The sequence below is a fragment of the Nelumbo nucifera genome, chromosome 4, assembly GCF_055504915.1.
Source record: "Nelumbo nucifera cultivar China Antique chromosome 4, China Antique-T2T, whole genome shotgun sequence".
NCBI lineage: Eukaryota > Viridiplantae > Streptophyta > Magnoliopsida > Proteales > Nelumbonaceae > Nelumbo > Nelumbo nucifera.
In genome coordinates this window covers 79,153,991-79,171,506 of record NC_142652.1, presented here as the reverse complement: position 1 = coordinate 79,171,506, position 17,516 = coordinate 79,153,991, and the positions used below count along the sequence as shown (strand labels likewise).

Here is a 17,516-nt window from a genome sequence, read left to right as displayed (position 1 = left end):
TTTAGCTGTGTCAAACCTTTCGAATATTTTCTACATCCATCTTTTCCTTATATCCTCAAACATGTCAACAATTGGCATTGCTCTAGCCTCCCCTATCCATGAGTTAAATGATTCACTCCAATTGTTAGTAATGTCATTTGAATTAACAATGGGATCAAACCCATGCGTAGACTAGGTGTTAGGGGGGACTTTGCATATCCAATCATAGGCCTCTTTGGAGTTCCTCTTGACTACTTCCATGTGGTGATTAAGATCATCTTGTGTGTATGACTTCCCGGCAGTCCATACAACATCTTTCAATGTCTTTCCCTTGTATGCTTTTTTGAAGTTGCTATACAGGTGCTACAAACAGAAGCAATGGTTTGCCTAGGAATGCATATTGAAACATCATTGACTATACCTTGCCAATAATCAAATGGGTTTGTCAGAGATCAATATAATACAATCCATTAATATAACAAATATAATGAAATTATAACATACATATACACCTTTTGCCAGTCAAACATAAATGTCCATCTGTGTGGATTATTAATGCTCAAGGCATCCTTTAGTTCATTCAAAAACCTATCCAAATCTCCTTGTTCTTAGCCTCTACTATAGAATAGGCAATTGAGAATATACTATTATTCCCATATAGTTCCACTGTTGATAGTATCACCCCTCCTATAGCACTAGTTTTCGTGTAACACCCATCCAATCCAACAAGTTTCCTACAACCCTCTAGGAAACCAATTTTTGGTTATCCAAGGCATATGAACACTATCTTGAAAGTTCCAAACCTATCCTTTGCTATAGCTATTGGAGCATGCAACTTAACAATTGACCCAAGATTGCTATTGAATAATGCGGTGCAATGTTGGGTTAGCTTTGCATATGATTTGTCCAAAGATCCCCTAATCCTGTCAATAGCTTTGATACGGGCTCTATTAACCTTCCTCCATGAAGATTCTATCCCATAGAGCTAAGGTTCTAAATATCGATACATGCCGATATGCCGGTAGGGCGTATCAGCCTGTATTGGTGCTTTTTTTTATGTTTTATTTATTTTTTTCAAAACTGGTTCAGAGGGGTCGATTTAAGCCCCAGGTATACTTTGAACCATGGCCTTACTCGATACACCCCCTGTAGGGGCATATTGGGAAGGCCCCAATATAGGCCGATACGTAACAATATTTTGAACCTTGCATAGAGCCGTCTAATCTCAGATCTAAGTACATGGACTAACATGCTAGGATCAGCCCTTAAAAGACCCTTTAACTTGGTGGATCGCCAAGTATTTGTTGCCTCCCTATTTGTGGTCACCCTCAAACAAGTATTGTGTCATTCAGGGTTTTCACTATGAAATTACCCCCATCATGACTGAAGGAGGCATGTATCCTCCAATTACATGAATTACTGGCACAAACACTGGTTAACCTATACTTCTCATTATTCTTTATTTGGATTTCAATGCCCTGCACCACACAGTATAGCCTCAAAGCCTCCCTAAACTCCTTAACATTTGCAAATATCATGCCCACAAAGAATTTTGGATTGGAGAAGTCAAACTCATGCGGACCTTGTGTGCAGTCCTTTCCCCTTCTGAAACCATATTCATTGTCAGACGGGCTATCATACTCACTTGCTAGTTCATAGTCTGATAGGTCAGCTGTAGCCCCATTCCCACCTCTGTTCCCTTCTCCATCCACAGATGTACCACATTTTACACCAACACCCTGTACACCCCAACCATCATCATTAGGTACATTCTCAACATCCAAGTCATCACACTCACTTTCAAACCCTTCATCATCTCCCTGATCACACTCCTCACCATATTCATCACCATGAGCACCATCATCTGAACAAGAATCAATAAGACAACAGTCATCACCATACTCAAATTTTCCCTTGTCCTTTCCACTGCTACCACTACCAGCACTTACTTTTTGCATACTACCCCTATCATCCACACTTAGACATTTTGCATCAACATATGTAACATAAAACATTATCTCACGTAGCCCACCATGAATAGCAAACATTTCCAACATGTCATTTTCACAACCCAACAACCCGATTTGTTCCTCTAATTCACACCTTGGTATCTTATAATTGATATTCACCACATTGCCATTAGGTACCTCGGTCAATTTGCAAATGTCCTCAATAATGTCTAGGAAACATATCCGGTCACTATCAATGTTTTCTACATATCCCACCTCACCATCCACATATAACAACTTCTCATTGATGGTCTTCCATTGACCACCATGATTCACAATGAACAAATACCTGCCTTTATACATTTACTGCATCAAAACCCATTAAATAGTACACAATTGAAAGCTATTCATGAAAATCCATTCAAGTGTATTCACATGTGGGCCATGTCTAAACACCCAGGCCCTAGGATTCCTAGTCTAGGGTTAGTGTAGGACATGTTGGGGCTAGGGAAATCTGAGCAAGGCTTGCCAGCATGGCAGCTACCCATTAGCACTTATCTATTGTCCTTTGGAGGCATTGGTTAAATGCTATATAAATATACATGTAAACTTGGTGGTTTAGGCATTAAACCGAACACCTGATGTTGTGTACACCAACAAATGTGTTTCTTTGAGCTACCCACGTGTGGAACCCATGTGTGCATTGTAGCAAACACATGGGTTGCCACTTGTAACCCTCTGAAACACTGATGAAGTGGTCGGTCCCCTAACCCTAGCCACTTTATCCAAACCAAAACATGAGGAATGAAAAAGACAGGCACTCATGTCTATGAAATGGTCCCTTTAAGAATGAACTTCAGAACTAGACGCATTAGATAAAGGATGTACAAGAATCTCTTTGCATACCTTACTGTTTGAATATTGCAAGAGAAATATATATGATTGCTGACTTCTATTGATCCCATTGCAAGAAAATATAAAAAATTCATGTAAGATAAATAAAAGAGACAAAACTCATATTTAACTAAGTCGGTTTTAGGGTTTAGCGCCATTGAATATCATTTTAGGGTTTAAATAACATCACGGATAGAAGTTGCACCATTGATAGGTCAGTTTTAGGGTTTCAAACAACATAAATTTAGGGTTCCTCACTGTCGAACCGTCAGAGGGAAGTTGTAGTGGTGTCCATTGCAGGCGACGAAGACCGACCTTCTCTACTCCAACAGGCAGGCTTAGCTTCTCTATCTGATCGGAGTTTTGGCACGTCTTGTTATTAGATAAATGGCCAAAATAGTAATTTACTATTTCGTGACCTTTCTTACCATAAGGGAAAAACAAACTTTTCGTATGCCACAATATTTAACAACTGTAGCAATTTTTATGAACAATAGGGATACTTTAAGAATTAAGACCATAGTGGAACAATAGGGGTAGAGTTAGTCAATTTCCTAAACCTTAAGGGTAGTTTAAGAAATTTGTCCTAAAATAACCAATTGTTTTCACTTTTATTATACTATTTTATTTAATTATTGTATATTAAATAATTGTATACATCAAAATTCATATAAAATAAAAATTTTAAGATTTGTTTTTTCAATTTTTTTAAATAAATAGCTTTGGTCCAGTCCACGGCTCGGCCCATAGATCAGCTTGGCCCGTGGCATGACATGGCACAGCACGGGCTCGAGCTGTGGGCCGTGCCGGGCCTACCTCCCAAAATATCTCAATGGAGGGAGGCATGGCCCGGGACGACCTGCACTTTGCGCATATTGCACAGCCCAACACGACCCATTTTATAGCTCTACCCATTCGTCTAAACTTTTATATGGGTTGGGTTTGGGCCTATTTCATAAATATTCCAAACTAGGCTTGACCTAATTCCAACCCAAATCCAATCCGAACTTAAGTCTTACCTCAATGCATCAAATTATGGTACGCGTTGGGTTTGAGTTGGAAAGATCGAATTTAACCTTAGGCTTTGTTTGGACTTAGACCTTAAACTCAAATCCTAAGATTGGGCTTGGATTGAACATAAACCCGACCTAACCCCCCCACTTCACGCGTGGTGCATAGATGTCAATTTTCGTGCAGAAGTTTATTCTTTTTTGGAAAATTGTCTAAAACTCACCATGAGTTTTCAATATTTCTCTTAAACTCACAACTTTTCAAAATGTCTAAAACTCTCTATGTCAGTAAATGCTTCTTAATGTTAACTCACCTTTTGTTAGTGCAACGTTAATGCTTCTTAATAGAGGTGTCCATGTCAGCATAAATAACAACTTCCATGACCAAATTACCCTTGAATGGTGAGTTAGAGGAAAATAGTCTTTTTTTAGTTTTCAATTTTCTTGTTTTTTGCATTTTTAATGTTTTGTTATAATTCCCAATGTTTTTATAATTTCTTTTTTTTATATATTTTTATTTTTCTAAAATCTATATTTTTTTGGCGCTTTTTCTACAGTTTTTATTTTCTGATTTTGTTTTTCAATTTCTATAATTTGAAAATAATATTTTATTTTGTTTGCAATTTCTATAATTTTTATATTTTTTGTAATTTTTATGTTTTTACGTATTTTATATTTGAAAATATTTTTTTTTGAACTTTTTCCTTTTTTCATGTTTAAATATTAAAATGATAATATATTAATACCCGTTAATTTATTTTATATTTTCTATGAAAATTAAAAGAGTAATATATTAATGCCCGTTAGTCTGTTTAAAGTCAAGTTAGTGACATGGTGAGTTAAATATTTTGAAAAGTTATAGTGAATTTAAGAAAAATGCTGAAAACTCCTATGAGTTTTTTGGACCGCAAAGTGCAAACTGAAACAGTAGAGTGCAAACTGGAACAATAGCGTCACAAACCCAAACCGTTTTCCGGACTGCAACAAAGTGCAAACTGGAACAGTAGAGTCACAATCACAAACCGGTCAGCATCAGCTATGCTTATTTTTCTTGGTTTTCTTCACCACAATCCACAATCACGCAATGAAGATTCAAGAATAACAAAGTCATAAAACTGGGGTTAGCCAAGCCGAGCCCCATACCAACAAAATCAATGGCGATCGACCTTCCAAATCCTATGAATTCCTCAAAGGTTCTTGCTGCAGTCGACATGGGAACCAATTCATTTAAGATGTTTGTCGTTCGAGCAGAACCCAGTGGCAAATTCCTCGCAATCGATCGCCTTAAGGAGCCCGTCGTCCTAGGCCAGGGAATGCTCGCCGGTGGCGGTACAATCTCTCTCGACGCCCAACGCCGAGCCATTACAGCGTTACAGAAATTTGGGCAGGTCTTTCAGAGGCAGAAAGTCGACCAGACCAGGATCGTCGCCACCTCGGCAGTAAGAGAAGCAGCCAACAGAGGTGAGTTTCTGTCTAGGGTTCGAGAGGAACTAGGATTCGAGGTAGATGTTTTATCAGGGGAAGAAGAAGCTAGGCTTGTGTATCTTGGCGTTCTTCAGTTCCTAACGGTTTATGACAAAAATGTTCTCACTGTTGATATTGGAGGGGGTTCAACTGAATTCGTTATAGGAAAGCAAGGGAAGGTGATTTTTGGGACCTCGTTGAAGCTAGGCCATGTTTCTTTGACAGAAGCATTTATTAGGAATGATAAAATCGTAGATATGCAGAACCATATTCGCTCTGTCCTGCGCCAATCTGGATTGGTTGAGAAGGTTAGGGAGATAGGTTTTGAGATTGCCATTGGTTCTTCAGGTACGATCCGGTCTATTGAGAAAGCCGTTTTCCTTGGTTATGCTCGTGATCTGATGAATGCTGTCACATCCTTTGGGGAGTTCCGAAGGGATTGGAAGTTCCGTAAGGATGAATTGCGTGATGTAGTCAAGAGGCTGGTGAGTCCGGATAAAGGAGGAGAAGAAGAAGAGGCGAGGAGAGTTGGGTTTTTCAAGAGACGTTCAGAATATATTCTTGCTGGTGCAGTTTTGTTGTTGGAAATATTTGAGATTCTTAGCATTGATGAGATGGCCGTTTCTGGGTATGCATTGGGAGAAGGGGTTATCGCGGAAATTCTTTCAAGGACTTGTCAGGGCTACAATGTCAGGGTGAATGCGAGGTGGCGATCAGTTGTTCACTTAGCCACAAGGTTTAACAGTGAGAAGAAGATGAAAATGGCTGCATGCTGTGCATGTATTGCAAAGGTATTGCTACTTCATATAATAGTTTCTCCAGTTGCACTGCGTATGGTTCTTTTTCGAGTTTTCGTCCTTATCCCATGTTCTGCTTAAAAAATATGGGATTACTTTGAAATTGCATCTTATTTTCTGGTAAGTTGCATGTAAGAAAATTGAGTCTTATTAAACTATTATATTACCATGTAAAAAGTAGAAACACAGGATGTCTCATAACTAGTGTCTTCCAACAGGAGATTTTTGAAGGTCTCAGATTATCTGCTGATCCTGCTGCTCAACAATGTATCTCTTTGGATGAGAAAGATCTTGAATATCTTGAAGCTGCATGTTTACTCCACAATATTGGAATGTTTGTTGGGAAAAAAGGATATCATAAACAGTCATACCATATTATCAAGGTATGTGCTCTTACATTGAAGGATATTTGAATATCCATGCTCTTAAGTGGGTATGGGTTTAGAATTATCTTGATGGCCAAAAATTTGGTGTTTTGCATTCATAAAAAATCTAGTTAGTCTGTGCTTCTACTTATGGTTCTATTTCCTGTCCTTTGTTCTTGAGGATATTTCTTTTCTTGTATAGAATGGTGAACATCTCCATGGTTACAATGCTGATGAGGTCGAGGTACGTCTGTTTCCCCATGGCTGAGCTTTATCCATAATGGTGGATATTTTCAGCATGAACCCATTGCTGATGACTTTTTGAAGCCTGCAGCTGATAGCCCTCCTTGCAAGATATCACAGGAAGAAGTTCCCAAAATTGGGTCATGCTTCTCTTCAGGACTTTCCAAAGGAGGTAATTTAAAGTTAAGACTTATGCTTTGCAAGATATTGTTATTATTTTTCGTAATACATGTATAAAATATATATAGGTGTTTCTTAATGTCTTCCTCCCATTTTTCTAGGTAAAACAAAAATTTAGAATCCTCTGTGCAATTATAAGAATTTCTGTTGCGGTACAGCAGTGCCAGTGGATGACCTTTCAGAGGCTGGAAACTTCAAATTCTGATGAAGGTTTTAAACTGGTTAGTGTTTCAACTTTAAGCCACTTGGGAATTAAGCTAAGCCTGGCCTATGTGAATGAAATATTTCCTCCACTTATGCTCCTACATTTCTTTCTTGCTTTTATCATTGTTTGGTCTTTGGTATTGTTCTCCACTGAATTGAAATGTTGGATGTCTAATTTTCACCCACTCATTGCCAGTATCGTGTTAAAGTAAACATGTACTATTATACTCTTGAATATGTGGTTTGACATTAAAGTAGGCTGTCAGTTTGCACGAAATCTGCTTTCTCTATGAATTACTTGCACAAGTTTGTAAATACCATATGTTAGAGATTATATCAGCCATTTCTTTTCCATGATGAAGATAATAGATGTGATGATACTAGGACTTCAATTTTAACCTTTCCAATCTTAGTCATGCTAAAATCAAGTAGATAAGGGTATGTGGCCATATAGACATCTTTGCAATTTTGAGACTTGAACTAGTTACATGCATAAAGGGAAGTAGAGGCAATGGTGGAGTTGCTGCAAAAATTATATGATATTCAGGTGGACATTCGGGAGTGCTGACAGAAGAGCATGGAAATGGGACAAATCTGGCAATTTTTCAGCTAAATCCTTCTATAATGCTATCTCAAGATCGAAAGATCAGAACATTCCAGTACAGGTTGTCTGGTGTGAGAATGTTCCCACCAAGGTGGCCTTCTTTGCTTGCCCGAATAGACTCTTAACCTGGGACAATTTGGTGAGAAAGGGGATGCAGGTGGCCTCCACTAACTGTGTTTTCTGTGAGGCTCAAGAGGAATCTGTGTATCATCTGCTGCTACATTGTAGTTTTGCCCAAGAGGTTTTGTTCAAAATCTGGAACCTGTTTGAAGTAAAAAGATGCTGTCCGGAATTGGTTATGGATTTTGTAAGAGGTTGGAGCATAGGGGGTTTATCCATGAAAGGAAAACTGGCTTGGAACATGGTGCCTGCAACTGTTTTTTGGTGTATATGACAGGAGAGATGCAAGAATTTTCATGAACAAGAGCAGCCCTATTGACTCGGTGTTTCAGAGAATAGTGGGCAAAGTGATGTCTTCGCTATCTGTATACAAGCTGTTCATGGATAGGGATTACAACACTTTTTTGTACACGAGAATCTATTTTTGTAAAGCAGGGCTGCAGGGGTATAAGTCTGCTTGGGCAGCGTTTAGTAAAGCATAATCTGCTTTGATTGTATTACAGTCTTTTTTGTCAAATTTTCATGGTTATTGCATTGGTCTGAGATTATTGACAGGTACTTGGCAAAATAATGGATCAACCTCTACCCCCTGGTAGTGTGCATCAGACAGTGGAGGATGTTGAGGAAATATTAACACCAGAGTTGGAGTACTTTAGGAAGGTAAAGAGTTTTTAGATCTTTTTTAATATCTTGATCAGGATTATTAGAATCATAACCATTTCATCATTTTCATGTTAAATTTTGGTTTTTCTCCAGGTACTTAAGCAGAAATTGGTGATTGTATTTCCTTCAAGCATTTAAATGAAGACACAGAAATCTTGTAAAGAGACAGAATTTCTTCTTTTAGCTTTTATACAAATTCTTTGTTAGACACAATCAGGTCCATCATGTGGTACTCTTCAGTCCTCTTGATTATAAATTTTAGTAATAAGTAGGCATGTTCTGCCTTTTGTTAGTCATGTAAAGAAGATTCTACAACCTAGATAATATGTAATGAATGTAAAAAAATGCATCTACTGCACTTTAATGTGATTGCATTCTGATCATCATCATTTGAAGAAGATAACATATTTTCTTGTATTTTTCTTTTTGTTTAGAGGTTGCTTTAGTGGATGTTAAAAATTCAGTTACTCTGCTCTCCTTGTCTCTGTTAAGGGCCCGTGAATAGGATCTCGTCACAGGTCGGTTAACGGGGAAAACTTCTTGTTTTCCCTTGTTTCTCCCTTTTTTTGAGGAACCTATCTTTAGCGCCTTTATGGTGATTTGTTAAAGAGATCACCAACACTCCTCTGCTCTTTCTTGATCGAAATTCTAGATGGGTTTATTGAATAACATCTGCTCCTTAAATAGGAATTACACGAGTCCTTTTTAAGGAAACTTTCTAAAAAAGAACTTTCTAAAAAACATTAAGAGACTTTCTAAAAACATTAGGAAACTTTCTAAAAGAAACATTAAGAAAATTTCTAAAAGACCTAGGAAATAATAATGCTACTGCCTAATTAATAGGAACACTGAATCTAGCTAAGAGATAAGATAGGAACACTGAATCTAGATAAGATAAGATAGGAACACTGAATCTAACGCCCATTACTGCTGCAGTATTTCTTTCCAACTAAAGCATCCACAATATTACTCCCCTCCTGGACTAAGAGCTTGTCCTCAAGTTCGAATTCAGGATAGGTGTCTTGAAACACAGTCAAAGGAATCCAGGATAGGTGGAATGATTTTGCCCTCCTGGATCGGGTTCCAATGAAGAGGGTTCATCCTCATCTTCCTCTTGTTCCACTAGGAGGTAGAAAAGTCTCTTGCACTTGTGCCCTGCTGAGTAAAGTTCATCACAATTAAAACACTGTCCCCTCGCCCTGCGTTCTGCCATCTCAGCCCTGGACAAGCGCTTAATAGGGGGTGCAACAATGCTGCTTCCCACACTGGATGCCGATCTGGAATTGTTGCTCGTTTTGGTTTCTGTTCTTGGCTGGCTGTTGAAGATGGAGCCATTCTGAGTGGTTTCGGGGCTGCCCATGTTGTTTGAGGCCGCCCTATACTGATACTTCCGCGGTTGAGTTGCAATTTGCGTTCGAAAGCGCGAGCCAAATTCATAGCAGTAACCAGATTGGGGGGATTTTGCATCTCCACATCCACCCTCAAAGTTTCCGCTAACCCCGCGGTGAACATGTCAACCTGTTGGTCTGGTCATACCGAAGATGCTCTTGTAAGGAGGGTCTGAAACTGGTGCTGATACTCAGCCACAGTTCCAGTCTGTTTGAGGTTGATTAGTTTGCCTAATGGATTGCTTGTTAATGGGGGCCCGAATATGAGAAGGTAGTAGGATTTGGATTGGGTCCAACTGAGCCCAGGTTCCTCCTGCTCCAATATATAAAACCAGAGCTGCGCCTCCTCTGTCATGTGGAATGCGGTTAAGCCTACCTTGTCCTTGTCCTCTGTCCGTTGGTTGCGGAAGAACTGCTCACATTTGTACAGCCATCCCAAGGGATCTCTAGTTCCATTATAGGAAGGAAATTCCAGCCTACTGTATTTGGGGACGATCGCGGTTCCCTGGGCAACGACCTGCTGCTCGCCGGACGATTCTGCCATGTCTGGTCGGCGGCTGTCTGTGGTTGCAGCCCCTTCTGAACTCTTTTCCTTACTGAAAAAATATAACTCCATCAAGCGCCTCAATTCTCGGACGTCGTCCTTGATCTCGCGCACCTCCTTGCTGTTTTCCACGAGTTTGTGCTCCAGATCATGAACCCTAGTCTTCAATTGCTCAAAGTCACCCATGACGCCTTGCTCTGATACCAGTCTCTTAAGCGGAAACACAACAGAAAAATGATCAGGGGGATGCCCTGGATCTAGTCTTGAGATATGGCCAACCACCAGAGAAGATCAGGATCACAACCAAATTTACTGTGGTTATTGCTTTGTATTTTATTCAGAAAAATGGAAAAAAACATAAATAACCAGACTTTTGGAAAAAAGAACTATAGTGTTGAAAGGAAAATTACAAATTTCTGATAAACATATTTGACAGTCAAAAGGCCTTTGCAATCATAGATGTTAATGTAAAAGGATGTAATCCTGAAAATTCTATTCAGTTCATTTGTTGTCATTTTAATGACAAACCAACAATTATTTGAATTATCCCACAATTAGATTATATTCATTCTGGTACTACAGGTTAGTTGGTCAATGATGTAACTTTTCAACATTACCCATCACAGAAAAATGTAACTTTTCAGCATTTCAGAACTGAGCACTCAACTAGCAATGGCTCATTTGGTCCTTGTGTAGTGTAAACACTTGTGGTTGAGACTTGAGCGACAATTAATTTGTTCGCTGTCTGCGTTTGGCAAACTCAACCATGACAGGTAGTATGCCAGTTTGATTCCAATGTCACATGATATGAATGCATCCAAATTGGGTGAAAGTAAAGAAGAGGAAAACAAATAATTTCCCTGGCAATGATAATCAATCAGAAAATGAATATTTTCCCTAATTTTCCTGGTGTTTTACTTAACCTGGAAAACAAACTTGGATGGCCAAGAAGCATCTTAAGTGGCCTTTGATAATGGATGAAACCAGAGTTAAAAGTGGAATGCAAAATAATATAATGTGTCGTTCAGTATTTCAGCAACTTGAGACCTACTCACTTGCTGAATGATGAAACATGGGCATCTGATTAATTATTTTACCCCTAAAAATTTTATCTATGCCAAGGACACTATTGGATTTAAGCCATTTAACTTTGGAATCTTTTCAACATTCCACTTTCTTATTAATTATAAAAAAAAACATTCCACTTTCTTATTAATTATAAAAAAAAACATTCCACTTTCTTGAGTTTCTAATCAATTGAACTTCTAATATTTGTAAAATTTGTTAGAATAAACCATTTGTATCTTGTTGCTGACAAAAACAGGAAAAAAATAGGAATGAACAGAATATGAACAAAAGGTTTGGACTTACACCTCTGGATAGGAGTATCCAGTAGTAGTTATCCTGCCATGTTGAATTGTCCACATGGCTATATTCAATTATCTAGGCATCATTGAAGGAACTACAGGTTCCAAACTTTAAATAGTCTTTTCCTGGGTGCTTTCTGGATTATTCTTTATGTTTGATATTGATGTATTTTTGCTTTTGTTTGAGGTCTTTAATCCTAGGGCTAGTTTTAGTGTTTTATATAGTGGAAGAGATAGAATAAAGGGCTCAACCCTCAAAACATTCCCTCTTGCACTGTATTTTCTGTCTTGGAGGATAGCCTTACAAAGCTAAGTTGCCAGTCTACTGTTCTATAGTCTATACAGATCTGAATATCATAAGTGCTATTCACCAAAGTATCATCTCTATCTTGGACAGGCGATGTGCTATTCACCAAAGGTTCTCTTTTGATGTGTGGAGGAGACATAGCCTGATTTCAAGATTCTAGTATTGACTATTCCCCATCTGTTTCTCTATTGTAGTCCCACATGTAGTAGTTCCCTTCTTTCAATTTTTTGGGTAGAAAATTCCTATCCAAGTTAATAAACCTTTAACTTATTTAAGATTTAGAGTCCAAAATTAAAGAACAATGGAATATGGATTGGACTAAAATGTGGGATCCTTGTATTTCCATTTGAAAATCTTTGTTGTCCATGAAGAGGTGAGATGTTTTCCCTTTTATCTTAGTTACACAGATGGGATATGAATATCATTTGTACTGGCTTTCAGATGGGAGCCCTTGGTCTTGGTGCAACTTGGAGTTAACCTCTGAAGATGGATAGTACAATGAATTTTATTGGGATGACATCCCTTTTCCTTTGATAATTAATATGAATGATGGTAGGAAAATAAAAACCAGTTATGTTGTTCTAATACAAGGATTTCCAGTACGGGTCCCCCTTTGGTCAATGAATATATGTTGCATTCTTCCTGGTGCTATTGTGAATATACTTACATAGAAAGTTCAAAATCGTGGAAAAGAATCCAGTTGAAGCACATTTTCTTAGTATTAGCAATACTAAATGCACCTTTTCTCTCACATGCAGTGGCCACTGTATCTGTATCTAAAAGCGTTAGGCTTCTGTATTTCTTGTAACCAAAGGGCATTCTAGCAATACTTGTGCAGTCCATTCACTGGAAATTACAAAATTAATGGTTGATATGAAAAATGACCACTGAAAATTACGATTACTTGCGTATAATCAATCAAGCTTGGCATATCCCTCAATGAATGCAATTTGACTACTTACAGCAGAAGTTCATCTGCAGGTATTCCAGATCATATAGTTTGTAACTTTGTATTGCTACTGATCCTATGGCTATTTTAGTGCCTTGTTGCATGCTTGCTGTATATGAAAGGCATCTATATAAAAGTACCTCTTTGAAATTACCTACAAGTATAGTCTTTTTTATTTTTGTCAAATCTATATTTTCTTGTGTTCGTATCTGCTTTAACATTTCATTTCCTCTTCTCATTCTTCTCCACAAAATTTGTGTGCCTAAAACTTTTGGTAGGGTTCTTTTTTGTTTGAGTGCAAATCATCTGAACCAAAACGCAAATTTTGCACCTGGTTCAGTTTTGCACCTATTTGTTTGTAATTATGATTTGCACTTTTATCTGATATGATTTTTGAGAAACTAATGCAAACTTTGCACCGCCTTCCTCTTACCTCATTTCTCTTACAAAGTGGAGATCACATCATTTTACTTCTTACCTCATTCTCAAATGGATAACCCTTGTTTTCTTTCGGGGCGGGGATGGGTATACATTGTATCTCACAAATAAATAAGACAATCAAATCCCTATTTGCACTCCCTTCCATTTACACTAATGCAAATGAAATTCGCACTGTTGGTGCTGTTCGTGTTCATTTACCCGAGCAAAGTGTTTCCCATGTAAAACTTGCCTGGTAAATACAGATTACCTGGGTGAAGGAAAAGGCGGGAGGGAGGGAATGTTATTTTAGTGTGGATAAGTTGTTTACTCGTCCTCTAGGCTGTGGGACCCAAGTGATCATGGAGATCGTTGTCAATTACCTGATTGACCAACTTATTCCTGCCTAATACCGGTCAAGTCATGCAGTCCAAACCATCACGGGTGGAATTTTACATAGAGGACGCAATTGGCACGTCTCCAGTACAAGCCCCTCGTAACTAGGAATCTGACGATGGAGATTGATCAAGATCATTGATTGAATATGGATATGGTGCAAAGATCGACACAATTAGTTGATTATTACCAATAGTTTTTAGCTGGTTGTTTTGTGTATAAATTATATACGTTACCTACACGAGTTGTTCTATTTTTGCCATGTGGAGTAATCTGATTATCTGAACAATCTAATGATATGGAAAACTCTTTGATTTAGCCACGTGTTCAACCCTACAGCATCCCACCTTGTATAAACTTCTCCAAAATGGTTAGCCACGTGGAGTTATTCTATTCTATTTCTTGCATGAATAGACGATGAAGAGGGGAATATGTTTGAGCCATTCACTGATTCATACGACACTGCCGCTTAGAAGATTTTTGGGTCATTTCGGGTTCTCTATAGCAATCTCAAAATTCTTCCACGTGGTCGCTTTTATTGACGAGACAAAGGTCACTAGTTGGGTGGAGTAGGGAAGTTATCGACATGACCAATCCCATTTCTTCCAAGGGACCTTGTGGATTTCAATTCAAATCGTTCAGGTTCTGTTATAAACTATTGGGATTATCTCCGTCACACTCACCTTCCAATCCATCATTGGGGGAGAGAGAGAGAGAAGAAAGTTCTTGCCTTTAAGCGTTAAACCGTGGGAAACCGACAAACTTTTGGTCCACATTTCAATTTTGAAGAAGCGTTCACACGCATTGGTAATTTGGCACGTAGATGTAGGCCACATCTCTTTAGTCTTTACTCTTTACAAAAGCAAGCACCCTGGTTTTTGTTAAAATGAATTCGGAGATTCAGAGTTGGGACATACATACTACGTTCTGTGTTCTATCATTTCCAGATTGCTTGTTTATGATTTCAAGACATGATACACAGATTCCGAATCAATACAAGACGTATGGCCCTGGCGCCTGCTTCGATATATAATATATTAGTTTTCTTACCCTTAAAGACATTCAGTTCAGACTCCTTGCGTGATAAAGATGAAGAAGCTAAAGTCCTTTCGGCTTACTCAACTTTGCCTCCTCACCCCCTCCTCCCTTGCCATTTTGATTCCAACACCTTGGTCTTACGTAGCCACACCCATGGCTTTATGCCCACACAACCTTCTTTTACAACTTTATAAGATCTTCTTCACAACCTGCAGTGTCAAAGTAAACAAACATCTTCCATTTCCTTCTCACTACAGCCATCTGCATTGAAGCTTAAAGAAATGTCTTCCGACAAGACCACAGAGACCAACACCAGCAGCGAACAAGAGACAGTCGCTGAAAGGCAATTAAATGCCAAAGGCACGAGTGAAGGTGACCGTGACTCCCACTTGGCGAGAGCAGTTGCACAGCGAGCGCTATTTGGGCATAGCCACCGTCGCATTGGAGGCAGGAAGTCTGGGAACAATGAGACCAGATCATTGCCAAGTAGGCTAAGCAAGGTTTCTTTGGCAGATGGCACAACGAACTAGGCAAAGGTTTCCATTATTTGCCACAATGTCATTTGATGTAGTGGTATGGTAGTTTAAACTTTAGAGGTATCTTTGGTATCCTTAGCATGTTTTAACAAAAGAGAGGGAATATTGGCACATCGTGTTTAATACTGACTTTCCAGTTTGAACTTTGAAGGACCATTAAAACCTGGAAGCACAAACTCTTTCAAGTTCCCTTGATTTGCATTAAATTACTGCAAATGCATGGGAGTGCTTCAGATCTTGCTTTGCTTTCTTTTGCTTTTCGGGAGATTGTGGGTGGAATAGGAGACAAAATGATGCGATCCTTAGTTCCCCACTTTATATTCGATTGAATGAAGAAATGAGGTGGGAAGAAAGTGGTAAATTTTGGTATAATGAGTGCAAATAAGGCTATAAACCTAAAATTGTTAATTTAATACCAGGAAAGGGTGCAGATCCTGACTATAGAAAATGCCTGCAGATTTTGCACAAGGTTTGTATGTCTACTGGGTATAGGCACACAGCACTTTGATGTTTAAGCTTAAGAACCACCAGAGGTAACAGCCATTCCAACAGAGATGAACCCACACAACACACCCACTCTTCAAAAGCGAAGTCTATAACCTCCTGTAACAAGGTAGAATAAAAGACAATTTTGTCAAAAGCCATTTCTTTTAAACGGTCATATAACACAAGGCCTTTAAATTTTAATAATACTAGTGGGAGTGAAGTAATGCTTAAAAATACCAAAAAAAAAAAAATGCAGGCAACCAAATCACTTTGCCCATTTCTACCAAAAAAAAAAAAAAACACTGTCCATGAGCTACCAAGCTGGTCACTATAAGCCAATGGAAGTTTGGTCCAGCGTGAGAAATTAACCTGTCGACCAATTATTATTATAATAGAAAAGAAAAGAAGCCAATCCTAGACTCAAATAGCTCATGAATGATTGACTAACCCCCCCCCCCCCCCCCCCCCCTCCCACCAATAAAAAACAGAAAAAAAAAGAACTCATGAATTCAAAACCATTTTGTTTATTTTCAAGAGTTAAGATCAACAACCTTTTTATTGCTCTTAGCCAGACTAGGAAAGGAAGAATTATTCTTAGATTACAGATACTTAGGATCCATATATCAATTATATCTTCAGAAGCATAAATAGGAGTAGATATGGTAGAGTTTCAAGCAAGCAAAAATGATTTCACAATCAATATAGATGACACAAAAAAAGAAAAAAAAAAAGAAAAAAAATGATGCTCTTCTTTTAGATGGTGGTGCTAGAAGAATCTATTTCCATCAATTAGTGGTAAGCTCATAACCAGAAAAGAAGGTTAAAGCTTAAACCCCCACAGTTGGATTAAGAACAAATATGAAAATCCTTAAAACTCTTTTTCCATTTCTCTGACATCTCTTTCTTCTTCCAAATTGAGGTGAAATGAGAAGTTCATCACGTCCAGATACCAAACACTTTCAAAACGTTCTACCTGTTTGATTTCATTTAACTAGTGAACAAAAATGTGACTACTCATGAACAAAAATGTTTATTCCTCCTAGTTTTTATCTCGAGAATGAAAAAGGAATGGGTTAGACCATGCAACAGAAACCTTTGCTTCTACCTTTCATATAATAAAACCTAAAACATATATATAGGAAAACAAGAAATGCCAAAGCAGAGAAGATAATCACAATTCACGCAGAAAGATGCTTGCATAGAAACAGATAATCCCAATAGTCTCTGGCTCGAATAAGGATATCTATAAAGAATATGATGAATGACAAAGGCCAAAAGAGACCAAGGCTATAACATACCAAAGTTGCAATTCTTGTCTTTCTTGCTTTTGTTCTTTCATTCTTGTACTTGGACATGCAATCAACATTGCAGGCCACTACTGCCCATGTGATAACTTACTGAATCTGCCCTGTAGTGATAAAATATTGCCCCTAATTGACAGCCTGCTAAAAGTAATCACCAAATCATTAATTAATTTTACTGGTAGTAATTAAATATTACTGAAACTAATCTCAATATGACACATAATAGAAACTAAGCACCTTAAGAGGAGAAAAGAAAACGATTTACCTCCATAAGGTGAATTCCATAATCCCCCTTTCACATGCAATGGTGCC

The 17,516-nt window shown here is 38.2% G+C and overlaps 1 protein-coding gene across 2 annotated transcripts; it reads left to right on the top strand.

The window, feature by feature from the left end:
- Positions 1–4,777: 4,777 nt before the first annotated feature.
- On the top strand, positions 4,778–8,877 carry LOC104605130 (Ppx-GppA phosphatase). 2 transcript variants are annotated; one of them, XM_010269755.3, is made up of 7 exons: positions 4,782–6,087; positions 6,312–6,476; positions 6,661–6,702; positions 6,793–6,873; positions 6,983–7,102; positions 8,365–8,469; positions 8,566–8,877. In XM_010269755.3, the coding sequence occupies exons 1-7, from the start codon at positions 4,987–4,989 to the stop codon at positions 8,608–8,610; spliced, it is 1,659 nt and encodes a 552-aa protein (XP_010268057.1). In that variant the 5' UTR covers positions 4,782–4,986; the 3' UTR covers positions 8,611–8,877. The 2 variants fall into 2 exon arrangements, with proteins under 2 accessions (XP_010268056.1, XP_010268057.1); XM_010269754.3 differs by lacking the exons at positions 8,365–8,469; positions 8,566–8,877 and having other exon boundaries at positions 4,778–6,087; positions 6,983–7,471.
- The last annotated feature ends 8,639 nt before the right edge of the window (positions 8,878–17,516 follow it).

What these genes read in the sequence shown, in the direction of transcription:
- LOC104605130 (XM_010269754.3), top strand. Translation starts at nt 4,987, where the DNA reads ATGGCGATCGACCTTCCAAATCCTATGAATTCCTCAAAGGTTCTTGCT. An exon ending in AGTCATACCATATTATCAAG is followed by an intron (nt 6,477 to 6,660) that starts GTATGTGCTCTT and finishes TTTCTTGTATAG; the next exon opens with AATGGTGAACATCTCCATGG. An exon ending in TTCAGGACTTTCCAAAGGAG is followed by an intron (nt 6,874 to 6,982) that starts GTAATTTAAAGT and finishes CCATTTTTCTAG; the next exon opens with GTAAAACAAAAATTTAGAAT.